This window comes from Myripristis murdjan, chromosome 22 (assembly GCF_902150065.1).
Source record: "Myripristis murdjan chromosome 22, fMyrMur1.1, whole genome shotgun sequence".
Taxonomy (NCBI): Eukaryota; Metazoa; Chordata; class Actinopteri; order Holocentriformes; family Holocentridae; genus Myripristis; species Myripristis murdjan.
Window position 1 is genome coordinate 6,628,742 of NC_044001.1, and position 16,442 is coordinate 6,645,183.

Here is a 16,442-nt window from a genome sequence, read left to right on the forward strand (position 1 = left end):
GAGGCCCTTTGTTTACAACCTTCTAATCATGTAAATGACAGTGTTTCCATGGAGGCTACTTCTCCATCAATCACACTTATGAGGCAAAATGTTACGACACCGCGCAGAAACAGGGCCTGTGCAACTCTGAGGGAGATGAAAGAGATGTGACATTAAACTTTTAACCCGCAATTTATCAGGGAAGACGAAGACAGTCCGCCATAATCCTCCCTGTCACCCTGATCAGTGTATGCATATCAGAGACACACATAAAAAAACATGCACACTTCAATCACTGATTCAGTGCACAAAAACAGGGATGTACAGTGAGGATGCAGGATCATTTTACTGCACTTGCCCCATATGCACATAAACGGTCTTGATAACAGGCTTGTTGAAATGATACATCAAATTATCTCCACATAAAAGCCATTTCCCGAGCCGCATGGAAAAGCAAGAACAACTTATTCTTGCTTTTATATCTGCTGTAGGTTTCTGCACAGGACGTGCTGCAGATTCCTTCCTCAAGGGTAGACAAAAGACTTTTCTCTTGCACATTTCTTCGTAATAGATACTCCACAATCAGAAATGACACGGTGGACAAAAGACTAGACATTAATTTATCTTCCCTATATGACCCTGATGCAAATGAGGAAAATGAAAGCAAGCAATCAATTCCCTAATTGGGTTTGTGCTATTTTAACTTGTTAAGGGGGCCTCTGCCTAGATTAAAGGGAAGGTCAATTTCTCATTGTGACAATTACTGTATACATTTCACAATGCAACAAAGGAATCCAGCAAGGCTTGGGAAGACACTGCACCGAAGCAGATGCTCTCTATTGTGTGGGTCTGCCATTACAACATCTTGTTGATCTCAGTCATTACACTCACTGATAATGTGCACACAACAACTTGAGGCGGGTCTTCAAAAGAAGTAGTTTTGGGTTAAAGTGAGACATCCACATTTTATTCTGAAAGAAATAATTGCTCTTACAGATGGTTTGTTGGTGTTTCAGTAAAATTTAATCTCAACATCTTACAATCTTACAAAAGAGAATATAAGCTCACCACATCATTGCGTCTCCTTCAAACAAATTGACAGATGAATTTCTGGTGGCAAAACATGACATTTTGAAGTTAAATCCCTCAAATGAATTGTCTTATTCAAGAAAATTGAGGATGCTTTTAATTAAAGCAGAGCTAAAGTGTCTATTTAGGGACATTTATTGCTTTTCTATACAAAATCCACTGCCACACATTAACATAAAACAACAAAAGTAACAACAGGCTAGGCCCAAGCATGTCACATAAACATAGGGAAAATGACAATTTTTCAGAGGGCAAGCAAACAGCAAGCAGTCCTGCTGAGCAGGCTGAGTTTCGAGCACAGCTCGGAGGCTGAGCCGTCGCAAAGCCGCAGTCCAGCATTCATTTTGACTTCCTGAGCAGCAAAAACAGACTGTTGATATATGAGTCAGCTATTCCCTCATGTCACATCAGTATTTTATTTACCAGCAGAGAGAAACCGCAGAATTAGAATAAAAATTATATTATGTATCCCTACAGTAAAAGCAATGCATTCAATTACCGCAACTGCAAACTTCTCTTGAGGGGGCCGCGAGGAGAATTTAGCAGCAAAGCCATATATCAAAAAGTAAAGAATAGGAGAGCAGCATGACATGTTTGGTGGTTAATTTCTGTTACAACGTTTACTTGTTCTGTAGTCCTGCTGATGGGAGGGAGAGAACAGAGAGGAGTCAGAGTACGACAGAGAGATCTTTAAAAGCTGCACAAACCGCACAGGCTTTTTAACAAGATGCACTTAATCTTTCTGGTGTTTGCTTTAGTTAAGAAAGGGGCTAGCTTTGTCTGGGCGCTGAGTGGCGGGATGTTGAATCCAACCGGCTTGTGAACCCTAACCTCTTATCGCTCTTATCTGCACTGAAACACGTTGCTTGCAAAGGCAAAGCCGCGAGGACCAATAAGATTAAATATAGGCCCATTTTGCAAGTTGGTAATGTACCAACCGCAGGTCTCAGTGCAGCCTCTGGGTTCAACCAGAGTTCACATTATTAGTATTACAGCCCCTTCATGCTCTCAAATCTCAGACAGATCAAAAGGGCTTTGTGAGGTATGCCACCATCAGCCAATTAATTCCCAGAAGAATAGCAGCTCTTCCTGTAAGGTCAACACTAAGCACTTTTCACAGCTAACCGCCTGAACTTTTTCACTGTGCTAACTTCGTTTTTAGGTAATTATTCAGCTCCTTGGTAGGGTTTTGTAATTCACACCCCAAACATTGCATAACACGGGGATCAAAAAATGACCTTGAGCGGCTCTAAGTCAAACAGCAAACCTGCCGGGCTTTAGCGAGGGGATCTGCGCAAATCCCACCCACATTAATGGTGAGGAGACACAGTCAGGAAGACTGAAGGGAGGCGTTTTAGGCTTAAAAGGATCTCATCTGTAGATAACATCCTGGGGAAGAATGGTTACCATTTTAAGCATTTAACTGATGCTCTCACCCAGCTCGGCCCGGAGTGATTGAGGGTTTCAGTGTCTGGCACAATCAGGATCAAACCTGTGACATTGCGGTTGCAGGACCACATTCCCATCTGTAAGTCATGGCTGTGATCTCAAAGTGATAACCTGATTTACTCGGGGAGGCATGCTGAGCCTCACTCTCAAGTTCACAAATCATACTTCAGTCTCATGCTGCTTATCTTAAGGCTGCCTTTATTATTTTTTGTAGTCCGTCACATTCAGACTAATCTATAACGCTCCACCTACACCAAGTCTTTGGTCTTGTATAGATGAATGCGTTCAGCACAACTCCAACACAGCCGGGGTTAAAGCCTCAATTCCCTTTGAGGCCACCCGTGTTAAAATGCAGGTGTTCATGCTTTTGCAAGGCACTTCGGATCAAACCCTCCAACAACTTAGCAAATGATATGTCATACAGCAGCACATTTCAAGAGATGCTCTAACTTTACACTCATTTTCTTTCTTCTTCACAGTTGCACAGGCCATCACAAAATATATATATGGACATGTTATGATCACAACAGTACTATTATTGCCACCTCCACTGTGTAAGGCATATATTGCAAATCCTACGCCCAACAGTTTTAATACCAAGCTCAATCACAAAATGAAAACAGGCCTCAACAAAAGTACCCAATAGTGAAATAACTTCTCATGAATCATAGACTTTTGAAATTTACAGGGAAACTTGGGAATGCTGAAGGGCTGAAGTTAACACTGCCATCTAGTGGTCTTTGAACAGAAAAAAAATCTGTTAAATTAAAAGAATTTAAAGAATTACAGCAAATGTAGAAGTAAACAAACACTCATTTAGAGTCACTTTAGTGACATAATATTAAACCAATTATTAAAAAAAGCTCTAAGGTTTGTCCATTTTCACTTTTGGCTAGATATTTAGATCTCACTCTGTTGTGCTTATTGTTCCATTACCTAAGCTAATAAGGGAGAAAATACAATTGCCAGCAAAACACTGAAACACTAAGATGACAGATGCAGTACTCAGGTGGCGCATTACTGAATGTGCAAAAACAGGCATAGCAAAAAAGTAAAAGCAAAGACTTGGAAAAATAAACTCAAACAATTCCTGGGGGAAAAAAAACTACTAAAGGAATGCTCCAAACCTGGTGCGTGATATAAGTGTTTCTAGAAGGCACATTCTCTCTTGAAAACATTACAGTTCAGTATTATCATGTAATTCAACATGTTTATCTGACAGTGGTGTGCTGCCACAGTGTGAAAATTTCCACAACGGCTTGAGAAAATGTAAAACCGAATATGATTTCACCACATCAAAAAAAAAAAAAAAAAAAGGGAAAATATTCCTGACAAAACTCCTGAAAGCAGAAAGAGACTTTGCTTTTTCGTCCCCCAGTTGATCAGCTGTCAATCTACAGTCTGACTTTGTGCCTGTCGATATTCTTGTGCTCGGGGACGTGTCTGTAGATGCAGCTCTCTTGCTTGGTGCAGCCCGTGGTCCTCCAGAAAAAACACTCTTTTATATTCTTGCTACAACAGGAAAACAATTTGTCACTCTGGGATTCCCTTTGAGGTTTTGTCAAAGTTTAAGACAGTATAATACTTCAAAAAGGAATGATTTTTGCTTTGTTCCCCAACTTAAAATGGGAAATAAAAGAGTAGTCAACCTCAAACAGTATTGGCTTTAGGGATTTATCAACTTTTTTCCCCTCAGCTCTCAATATTGATAACAAATACACAAAATTTCCTCTATATTTATAACCCTTGACAGAGAACAAATACTAATAACTGTGGTATATGATGGTGTTTGTGGGAGTTAGGAGGTATGATTTCTTTAAACTGGCTGTTCAAAGTGTGTGATTATTGACTGCTATACTGTAGGTCATTAGAGCGGCCAATACTGGTGGTTAACCAATCATGAAATCCTGCATTATGTTAGAAAACTACATATCATCCTGCTTCTCCAGTTATGCTGCTATCAACTCAAAGTTATCAAGTGGTATTTTTATGTATACATGTATTTTTTTAATCTTACTGGTGCAATCTGCATGTTTCCCCCCTCTTTTAGTGTTTTTCCATCATTTTGGAAATGTCAAATCCAAACTGTGGTGAAAGTGAAATACATCTTCGTGCTGTATCATAAAGCGAGGAATGAAAGGCATGTCCTTACCCGGCGGCAGGGCCTGCGATGGAACGAAAAAATGGATCGGTGGCAGCTGATTTGGACACGCCGAGCTCTGTGTGGATTTTATTGGGATACCGCACAGCCAGAGGAGCCCCCTCGACCACCATCCCCTGAGGAAGAAAATAATTCATCTTAGGGTCGTCTTAGTAACCGTTTGCTGGAGTGCAAACACACACACACACAAATAATATTAAGAGTACATTTGGAGAACTTGACAGCTACTTTTCAGTTCATCTGGTGGATGAAGTGATTGATTTAAACTGTTAAACATCAACCAACACTCATAACATGTTTCCCCAACATACTGAAGCCCACTGTAATGAGACATGCACAGCTTTATTTTCCAGCTTATCCATGACCCGACAGCCTTGTCACTATTTATCTACACTGCTTCAGACAGCGGCGCATGTAGCCAGCAGTGACAACATGGGAGCACTAAAACATGGGCCAGGACCGAAGAAAAACTGTACAAAATCACCGATTACACTCCCAAAGGGCTTTGCAGCAAACAAAACAGGGCGACACCTCCTGATTTAATCCTCATAGCAAACAAAAGTACCATTTTACCATCATGCCTCATTACAGAGAGAGAAATTAAAGCTTTGGAAAAGACATGCTGTGCGTGCCTCTGATGATGATTTTTTCATTAAAAAAATCCTCATTTACTTGAACTTTAATGTTATTCCCAAACAGACTAGTGTTGCCCCATGTGGTTGGCACCAGCCTGACTAATGTTACATGAGTTTTTGGGGATTTTCCTTAAAACAAAAACACAGTGGCTAGACCGGGCTGACTAATTTCAGAGCTTGAAATCTCAGTAGTGATTGTGGAAACACTGTATTGACCGGTATTGGTCAATAACACTAGTGACCCCTGCTGCTGTGTTATGGTCATCTGCACAGCTGAGCAAGTTAATAATTAAATATTGTACCTTTAAGACTAATCTTCACAACAAGCGAAACTGTGGAGTCATACTGTATATGTCATGGGGATGAAATGCGTCATAAAATTCACAGTTCAGACTGAATCATGGTGTGAAGTTGAGGATTGGATCATTTTTCCAATCAATTATTAAAAATGAAAAAAAAAAAAAAAATAAAAAAAAAAAATCCTCAGACATGTTTGCTTGTTTTCCAGTTCATTTAAATCTAGTCTTATTGCAGAGTGTTTTTTTGTTTTTTTTTGCAGGATACGTGAGGATCCCCTGTTGCAAAATGTTTGTTTCTCTTGTATTTTCATTTTAGTTGTTCTAGGTTTTCAACAAAAGAAAAAAAAAAAATCCCATCATCCCTTGCATGCTTTCTCATTATGTGACAGCACCATAGTAACGGCAGAATCTCAACTGATTAGGTTAGTCGAGAACTCTTCATGACTGTGTTTATTATGTGTGTGTGTGTGGCGGGTTCACTGTACTATTAATTCCACTATAAACATGGTGTGTGAGTTCTGACAGAAATTGTGTGTGTCAGGTTGTCAGGGATAACTTTGCTCTGTGATGTGGGCGGCGCTTCGAGCTCGTCTGTGCACAGTTAGCTCTGGCTGCTTTTGCAGTGTGTGTCAAAATCAAACACAGCATGCATCTCTCTTGTGTAATTTCTCACTGCAACTCTGCATCGAAGTGTTGGGAACTTTTATTCACTTTAAAAAATGGTGGGAGCTAATACTACATTTAGTTACACCCCTGGATATGAGCAATCCAGGAACTGAAGCTTTTTCTACTGTTTCACCAAGTGTCTGACTCTAGACAACAGCAGCACTTAAATGGTATTGACACAGAGAGTTAACAGAAACCTACATTAATCATCTGGATGGCCTTCTCACAGTCCTCCTTTCTGGTGTAGTGCACGAAGGCACACTGGTGATCCAGAAGCATCTTGATGCTGTAGACAGGTCCAGCTCTGAGAGACACAAAGCCAAAGGGAAACAAGACGGGAAGACAGAGGGGGTAAGAAAGAAAGAAAGAAAGAAGAAGGAAAAAGAGTGCATGAGTGGAGAGTGGGGCAAGACTGAGTAAATCTTTAATATCCCTGCGGGGCAATTTGCTTTGCAGCTAGGAGTCAGTAAGAGCAAATACACAGCATCGATCAATTCAACAGCAATAATACATGACAAGAGGCCAAGTCCAGCGCTGACACACTAACAGCCTGCTGACGGTGTAAAGCCAACAGCAGAGCATCAGCATGTGCATACTGAGAGTTTTTCACTTGAGATTTGATGGAATGCAAGTTGAGGAATAAAATGAGACTTTACGTTCACTACGCACCCCCCTGCAGCCGCAAAGAAACAATCCTGCTAAAATATTTAATTAACATATATCAGGAGTGTATAGCCCACAGTTTTACATATTTTCAGGCGAAAACCTTGAATCCCAGAGTTGTTACATTTCCGCACAACATCGATATCTTTCTCTGTCCATTAATACCGCACATTTCTCTGTCCATTAATACCGCACATGTGGTCCTGCTGTCCGTGTGTCATTGGTCAGCTTCTACTGTGAAACTCTGTAAGACGTTGGTGTTTCTGCACCGATGTCACCAGGATTAATAGCATCTGATTCTGGTGCAGCATTGAAAGAGGTCCTCAAACAAAAACAGGCACATGAGGGACATCAGAGTGTGTGACTTTACCTGCTGAAGACGGTGGCCAGCGTTGCATAAGTGACAGTAGGGGCCAAAGATCCAACCCAAACAGGAAAAAGCTCCCTTTAAAAACAGAAGACATAAAATAATTAGTATACAATTTTGCTGCACTAATTCAACACAACATCTGAGGTCGCAAGTAGACCTGATACTCTGTTTACAAATATTCAATCATATATTCAGGTTCCTACACAGGCACCAGGCAGTCATGTCAAAACAAGTAAATATGAAAGTGATAAGGAATAATAATGACAGGGTAACCACATCCCACATTGACTGTTCCAGCTTAATTATTATGGCATGAACCACTGCACCTAACATCAAACTGATGTTAACAATTATTTGATTATGTGTAATGTAACAACAGTGATACACCGAGTTAACACCATTAAAAAGGCGACTTTTAAAGAGACATGTACATTACTTAGCAGTACATGGTGTGTGGGTATGTAAAAGGTAAAAACAGCATTTTGTTATAATCATGTTAAAAAAAAAGAGGAATGAATAGCTACAAACATATACTAGAGTACCACATATAGATTTGCCTTTTCTTCTATTTGTCAAATAACAAAAAAAAAAAAAAGAGGAAAAACAAACAAGAAAAATAAAAGGAAAAGGAAAGACATGTTTGTGTGCGGTGCTCTACTATTTGTTTGTATGCACTGAGGTTACAATTTAGTGTAAATTGTTTGGGGTTGAGGTGCGTCTTTTCCTTGGAATGAAAAGCTTGCACACACCCATTTTCCACCGAAGCAGTTCGAGGGCCGTTATGGAGCCCGTGCCAAATCTTGAACCAGCTCTTTGCGTCTCAACAGCCAAATAACCGGCGTTCGGCCTGGTAAACTAGCTCCGAAGTGGCACCAACATTTTGCTTGTCTAGAACCAAGGACTACTTTACATCAGAGGCTGGGGGCGGGATTATCGAGCAGACCAGTGTTCCTAACAGCCATGTCGAGATGAATACTGTAAAATGTCTATTAAAAGTCAAGTCATTCGGATAAAAATAGCCGTGAAACATCAGGCTATTTAACTAAACAATTTTAAACCCCTGCTTTTGAATATTAAATCAGCCTCTGACACTTTTCAGTGTTTTTCTCGGTGAGTAGCAAGCGGCTCTCCTCTCTCCTGCCTGCTTGAGAAAAGCCGCTGTGAGGAGACTGTTTCCCCCCCAGGTCCTGCTCTTTGCACCAGGAATGCGGCACCAAATATGTGTTTCTGGGAAGCCACAGACGTATACGGTGATGTAAGGATGTGGCTCTCTCTCTAAGCCGTGGACGTTTGCGGGCTGAATCACCTATGAACCAGCACGAGCACCAGCTCTCAACTACAACTAGGCTACTTTTGGTGGAGAGAGGGTGCTGCAGAAATATGGCCTAATGAGAACCAGAGTGCTCACGGTTTGACCCCCGAGTTCCTTGACATGGGGGTCGGGGATTGAGAGTTTGGTGTGGTATGGCTGGCAGCGTTGGACTCCTTCACCGGCTGCGCTCTCAGACGGCCCGTTGTCATGACAATCCACTCGCCCTCCTCATCCACCTCTCCCTGTACCATTACAGGACTTGTATTTTCCTTTCTGGCTTGACCATCTGAGGGGAGGGCACACAGTGGAGGGTAAGAGCGTTTAAATACCAGAATAAACACTGAAGTCAGAAGAGCATTTTGACACGTTTACCTCCAGGACTCTGTTGACCTTGAGCGCTAAACAGAGCTTCAATAGCTTCTTCCAAAGAGGTGTGGGCTTTTAAGGCTTCAGAGCTTTGCTCCCAGGTGAATCCCATTTCCTGAGGTAAAAATACAAACAACCTCCTGAACTCAGATGCTTTTACTATCAAAGTGGGAAACTGAAGCCACACAAAGCACGATTTTGATGTAAAAATACAGATTTTATAAGCCTTAAGAGCAAAATGAGACTTCAACGGAGGGGTAATGTCCCATTCCTTCTTAGTGAGCCACCAAAATTTACCATGTTTGTAGATGGAAATGGGTCACTTGCTAAATTGTGACTGGTGTAGCAGCAACAGAAGAAATGCTCTACCTTTTTGCATACAGGAAATGCTCTACATTTTTTGAGCAGGAAAGCCTAACCTTAGTGTAATTTAACCTGTGTAATATGATAAATTACCATCTTTTGACTCTGACTCATGTTCACAACGTAGTTGTAATGCTGTAATGTACTGATAATGATTAGATAAGGATTTACAGATAAACATAAACCAGGAAACAATGGAACAAAAGGGACAGGACAATAAAAGCAGAATAAGGTGGGAGATGGCATGGCTGCATATAAGAAAGTTATTTTCTACCACAGCCTGTGAATTTCACTCTCCTTCACTGAGTTTTGCTTATAAATAAGACATTAGCATCTCTCCCTGTTTATTGTTCTCTTGGTTTTAACAGACATCGCCTTCCCCTACCATGAGGTGCAGAGTCTGCGCTCGCTTCAGCTCCAGCGCCGCCTCAGTGCTCGAGCTGTTCAGCCTCAGCACCTCCTTATAGGTCAGAGAGGCCTCAAAGTACCTCTGGACAGCAAGCAAACACAGGAGGGGAAGCAGAGGGCAAAAGTTAAAAAATTATAAATCACTAAATGTTAAAGCTCTCTGACTTTTAGGTAAGCACTAGAAATGTAGGCAATGGGCATTAGAGGTGACCTCAGGGTTTTGCAGTAGTATTTTTTTGGGGAGTATTGAAACCAAAAATGCTTGACTTGTAAACAAAAATGTTACAGAGTTTCTAATATCTTCATATCTCTATTTTCATAGACATGCATATATCTATTTTGTTCAAATCATCACTTCTGGCATCTTATTAATAAATAACACCAATAGATTTTTTTTCACAGCAGCAATATTGACATGAAATAGCAGGTTAACACAGGTGTTATTAATTAAACTAATTAATTAAGGTTCTGTTCCACTGCATGGCACCGGCTCAACTCGACTCTACTCACTTTACTTTTCTGGCTTGTTCTCTATTGCAGATACAGTAGTACCACTCCCCACGAGTGTTTTATTTTAGAGCTGCAAAAACTAGATAAATAATTGATTAGTTGCAAACTAGAAAATTAATCGCCCACTATTTTGATAATCGTTTTGAGTCATTTTTGAGATAAAAATTCCATATTTTCTGACTTTCTAAAATGTGACTATTTTCTGGTTTCTTTAGTCCTCTCATATGACAGTAAACTAAGTATCTTTGGGTTGTGGGTTGTTGGTTGGGACAGACCTAAACTGAACAGAGCCTTAATTAGCATCATTAGCATCACCTGTGTTACTCTTCAATGTCATGCCAAAACGGCTGCTGTGAAAAGGTCTATACTGTTTTCAATATCAAAAAATCAAGCCAGTTGCAATATTCAGAGAAACTATGAATTTGAAATAATGTTCCACAGTTTCAAATATCTCTGAAGATGATTAACTGGGATGCAAGAGTGGCAGTTTACCTTTAACCCACAGAGAGCTTTCCCTTTCCTAAATAAACCTTTTATCCAGTTTGGCTCCATGGAGAGTGCTAGGTCAGCATCCCGGAGAGCGTTTTCATACTGCTGCATTCTCTCATAACAGAAGGACCGATTTCCAAATAACCTGAAAACAACAAGTAAAAATAATTCATGGTCATTAATGGTCACTGCTGGGTGCTTCCCAAGGCTGAAGTCAATGGAAGGGCTGTGATCTTACTTATATTCCTTTGGGTTGTATTTAATGGCGTCAGTAAAGCATTTCACTGCCATCTCATACTGTCCAGCAGCAGCCACACGATTTCCAATAGCTAGAAAACAGAGAAGGAACAGTTGGTCCTGGTTCAGTACTTATGCTTTTATTTCTGTCGCATCACAATAACAAAAAAAAAAATAAATAAATATATTAATTGCATAAAACTTACAAGCAAGTTCTCTACTCCTTTTGGCAAAATCGTCTACACCGGCCTCCACTGTTTTCTATAAAGTTAATTGTTAGAACATGCAGTTGTTAGTTATTGGGTCAAATCAGCAATAGACACTTTGGTATGCCAAACATGACAGGAAACATGTCAACGACAATTCACTATTTCCACATGGAAGAGGTTCAGACACTTTTATGGACTGTAGGAGTTTATAATGACAATCAGGAAAAGGTGCTGCTCTCATTCACTTGACAGCCAAGATAAACAAATGTGTCATTCAGATATGAAAAAGATTAACTTCTGTCACTTTGGCTTGCAGTGTTTATTACTGAGGCATGTAAGCTTCTGTCTAACCACCTCCCAATTTATGATAACTTTAGGAGACAAACATTAGGTACATTTACACTGCAAAAACTACACACATCTCAGAGGGCTCGTGATTCCCTCACCTCTTTAATGCTGTGGTTTTCTTCCTTCTCCTGAACCTCAGGCTCTTTCAGAACCTCAGGCTCTTTCAGAACCTCAGGCTCTTCCTCCTTAGGCTGCTGAACAACCAACAACTGTTTTTTCTTCTTCTTTTTCCCCGTTATGTGGGTCGGTTCTGGTGGGTCCGTCTCCACAAATGTAGAAGTAGAAACAAATGAATTATTTAAATTCAAAACCTGCAGGAGACAACGAAACACAAGGCAGAGATAATGTGAGATATAAATGTTATTTTACCCATTTTGGTGAGTCATTCAAAGTTATGCAAGTTCAGTTGAGCAACATTTCCTCTTGACATATGGATCAACATTTTGGTGTGTAATAGGTGGTGATAAATCGCCCTTCAGCTCATCATTGCTGCTACTTTAATCATTTTCTGAAACAAGACTAATATCTCTTTCCATGGCTGTTAACATGAATTTTTGTTAGGCCAAGTACATGTACACCTTCTGTACATGTACACTGTATACCACCCATAAAATACATTACGTCTGCCTGAATCCAATTATAATAATAATCATAATATAATGTCAGTTTCCAAGTGCTGTAAAATAAATTGAAGACACTTGACAAACTTAAAAATAATGTTGCACCAAAATGTGACACAGTAATTAAATAAAATAAAATAATCAGATTCTACACAAACCTTTGATTCCCCTCCTGCTTCCCCATTCAAATTCACTGCATTATCTTTTTCATTACTACCACTGCTGTTGTCACATCCAGCGACCACAGGATCATTTTGTGTTTCAGCAGCAACAGGAACAGAAGATTTATTCTCTTCTACACTACTTTTAATAATTGGAGATTCTCCCTGATTTTGTGATGATGTAGACATGTCTGGTTCTTCCTCCTGAAAACACAGAGTGATGTTACTGACAATTTTGTTTAAAAGTCTGGCTTTTATTCTTCTGCGAAGCACCGTTCTGGTACCTTACAAATGTAAGGATGCAGGAATATTCATGTAAACTGTCTATGACCTTTGCACTCTCTCCTGCTACTCTGTATTGTGGGTGTGTACGCTGGCAATTTAGAGACGTAAGCTGATTTTACTGTTGCACTCCATGTAAATCACACTGGTTGAAAGCCATATGTAAATGCATTAGACATAGATAAAGGTCACTTTTTCACCTGAGCTAGCATGCAAATATGATTTACAAAGTACTTACAGGTAAACTCTCTTTAACTGCATTCTCCTTTTCTAACCGTTTCTTCTCTTTTTTACGCTGTCAAAGAGGAAATTATGTGTCACCTGATGTCACGGGGAAAAACAAACCCATTCAAGATTCATTAAATCATAAAAGTTACGCAGAAACTCACCAATTTCTTACGCTTGTTCTTTTCAGCTTTGTCTTTACGCCGTTCCTCTTCCTCCAACAATTCTTTTGCATGTTTATCAGCCTCCTAAGAAACATACATGTGTTGAAACAATGCTCAGTAAGCCCACTAATGTAGTTAAAAATATGAAATATAAGTTAACAGTTAATTTACAAAATGCAAAATGTATATATCATTGCCTGGTGGTATATATTCATTTTTCCTGAATGCAGGGGGGGGATCAAGCCAATTCCCCTACATTCCCCCTTAAATTATCTTGCATCCTATCATCAGGCTAAATTTTGTGTTTCTTATTTCCAAACTCATTCAGATACAGAAGTCTGAGTACTACCTCTTGAGTCAGTTGTCTTATCCGTGGGTGTGGAGCGAGAGGCCTCTGAGTAACACTGTTTGAATAATATGGCTCATCATCACTACTGTCAGAATATATGATGTCATTCTCCAGTTCAGCATCAAAGGGCCTAAAAAAACCAAAATCATAACCTGCAAAATATGACAGACAAATAAGGGACAGGAAGTTGACAAATAAGGGACAGAAAGTAAAAAAAAAAAAACCCAAAAAAAAAACCAACTGCCATCTAGTCGTTCCAGTTTTCATTTCAAGGTAGTGTCAAGGTGAATCCATCACAATCCACAAAGACTTTTTCTTTTTAATCAAAATACCAAAGAACAAGGGACAAACTCTGTTTCATCTCTGCTCTTCCTAAGTGATTTGCTTAAAAAAGAAAAAAAGAAAAAAAAACTTTAAAGCTGATGGAGTGTGGTGCTGAATTTCAATCACCTCTCCAACTGCAGGGAACAACAGGGAAGTTGTGTGCATTTTATACACACACGCATACACACAGAATATATGCTACTACTTGTATTCAAAAGTATAAGACACTGAAAGCTATGCCATGTCATCCTTTGGTCACATTATCTATTGTTCCCTTTGTGTTCTGCTGACAAGAAGACATTTGGTAGACGCCTTACAGCACAATAAAGATGATTTACAAACAAAACATCTCCATCTAGCCCTGTCCCTCTGAGGTGTCTGAGTCATTCTTTACACGCTTAGAGAAAAATAATCATTTTTATAACCTAAGTTATTTTAAATCCACAAAAATAGGAGCAACACGTTTATGCTTGCAATTTGTACCGGGTTGGGGGGAAGAAAAAAGAGAAATCGATACCGCATAGTATTGTCATATTTTATGTGGCGATATCGATACACGGACTAAAAGTATCGATATGGTATCGCCAAGAGTCAGTGCAACACTTATGACAGGTTTTTATGCCAGAGCTGTCAGTCTGTCTGCTTGACAATCCCATTTAGCTGCTATGAAAATGACTAATGGAAGATGAACAGAATGAAAACTTTCTTGTTAGATAAACAGATGCTTACAAAGTTTTCCCATGGGGACATAATCTGCAGTTTAAAAAAAAGGTGATGAATCCCAATACATCTTAATGTTATCACAATACTCAACATATTGTAAAATGTTTAAAATCGCAGTACTCTCATATTGTGACTTAATTGTCGTGATAATGTCATCTCGTGGGGCCTCCAGTGGTTTCCACCCCTAATTTGTACCTCACTGACAAAGACTTAAAGGAAAATCTCACCAGTCATTATCTACTTGCCAAGTCAGGACAGTCCCAAGGCCCTTGATCAACCATCGAAGCCCTAGATTCACCCCTCTAAATTTCTCCAAAGAGGCTGTGAACTATAATCTAAGCATTTTGAAGCCACAAAACTCCAGTATTTACCTCACTGTCTCCTATATTTTTCAATCTGATCACACATCTGAAAGTAAACCAACAAGGACTCTTTCAAGTAGCCCAGATCTGTATATCTCATGGATACAATTCAAGAAAAGCCCAGTGCTCATCAGTTTAGAAGTATCATACCAAAGAAAGCAGGGGCAAGGAGATCAAAGAAAGAGTTCTGTGAGGGACGTCCATTTATTAAATCAACCACAGATTCCTGAAAAAGAGAAGACAGCAGCAATTAAAATGTGTCCATCAAAGCATTTACTTTTTTTTTTTTTTTTTAATTATTGATTCCATTTAAAGCAAAGATATTAGTATCAATTTGGTACCAGAAGTAAGACGACCTAACAAATCCACTGCTACCAAGCATGTCAAGTTAGGCTGTTGGCAAAGGGACTAAATATCACTCCAAAGCTGGGCTAAATTTTGGCAAGGGAAAAACTGTTCCCAAACGGGTCCCTTTACCTCTGACCTGATACCTGAGTGAAAATGGGTTGTATGCATACCTACGGGTCTCCCCTTTGCGGACATGCACACTTTATACTAATCCCCATGCAGTTTGGGTGGTGTGTTTCTGCATACTGGAGCCTTTTCTTGCATGTAATACAGTGAAAACATTTTTTGAAGCTTGACATCACTGTATAAAATGACCCACTGTGACTTTTGGGATAATCACAGCCTCCTGAAACTTTACATCCACAAACTAGGGGCTAATTCAAAATACAAACGAATTGCAATAAATCCTAATATCGAATTGCACTACTTGTACAATCACAATACTTATGAATTGCAATGCATATCGATTGGCAGCCATGAATCAGGATATAAGCCTTAGAAATGACCACAAACACCGAGAGCACACCTCTACAGCACAGTGAGTGTGTATTAAGTCGTTCATTGAACTTGGGTGTGCATAGTTCCTCTTTCATTTACGACACTCAGCGGTCACAGTGCCCGCGCTTTTAATGCCAGCCTTGAATTTACTTGAGTCATACTCACGTGTGCGCGCATCAGTCTTGAGTTCTCTCTAAGTCTGGGCACGCTATTGCCACCTATGTAAGAAAAAGGCAGAAACACATTCACAAACCTGACATTATATCTATATATTTTTAATGTCACCTTGTATCACTGTTCCTAACCGTGCTCTAGATGTTAATGTTAATAGTCCAGTTGATAAAAATCACAGTGAACGCTGCGTTGGCGTTCGTTGGTAGCTAGCCTGCTAGCTCACCTCACCTGACGCTGGCAGGTCTGTTAAACTGAGCGGCGACAAAGTCAAAGTTGACAACGACAGTCGCTGATTTATCCTCACCTCTGTTGGCGTCCTTCTTTCTTGGCATTGTGTTAAGTTGTTTATGTGTGTCGCCGTGACCGTCTCGCAGCAAAATGTGTGTGCGTAGTTGGCGGAAGCCGGATGATTGTTGTGCAGTTGCCAGCGAAATGTATTTTTCCGCCTTTGAGCGTCTTCTTCTTCGTGTTCTGTATTCCCGGCAGGCTGAACGTCTTGCGGCACATTGCTGCCTCTAGCGGAATTAGATTGCAGATCTAGTCCCAACTAGGCAAGTGCATGATGTTGCATACATTTTTCACTAGAGAAAAATCTGCAAATATCCTACAGCTGAGGCGGATCTACGGGTGGGCCTGGATGGGCGTAGGCCCACCCAGAT

At 40.1% G+C, this 16,442-nt stretch overlaps 1 protein-coding gene across 1 annotated transcript; it reads right to left on the bottom strand.

Annotated features, from left to right (window-relative positions):
* Nucleotides 1–979: 979 nt before the first annotated feature.
* LOC115354237 (uncharacterized) lies at nt 980–16,240 on the bottom strand. The gene is made up of 18 exons (XM_030044524.1): nt 16,088–16,240; nt 15,775–15,827; nt 14,914–14,989; nt 13,355–13,506; nt 13,006–13,089; nt 12,855–12,911; nt 12,332–12,538; nt 11,652–11,864; nt 11,203–11,257; nt 10,998–11,088; nt 10,763–10,904; nt 9,738–9,842; nt 8,996–9,104; nt 8,720–8,909; nt 7,312–7,386; nt 6,480–6,582; nt 4,670–4,794; nt 980–4,029 (listed from the first exon to the last, which is right to left on the bottom strand). Exons 1-18 carry the CDS (start codon nt 16,113–16,115, stop codon nt 3,912–3,914), a joined length of 1,983 nt encoding a protein of 660 aa, XP_029900384.1. The 5' UTR covers nt 16,116–16,240; the 3' UTR covers nt 980–3,911.
* Between the last annotated feature and the right edge of the window lie 202 nt (nt 16,241–16,442).

Bases quoted from the DNA above. Each gene is read 5' to 3' on its own strand.
- LOC115354237 (XM_030044524.1), bottom strand. From the start codon at position 16,115: ATGCCAAGAAAGAAGGACGCCAACAGAG. The intron at 14,990-15,774 runs GTGAGTATGACT...TCTCTTTTTCAG, and splicing joins CAAGACTGATGCGCGCACAC to GAATCTGTGGTTGATTTAAT. The intron at 4,030-4,669 runs GTAAGGACATGC...TTCCTGTTGTAG, and splicing joins ATCGCAGGCCCTGCCGCCGG to CAAGAATATAAAAGAGTGTT.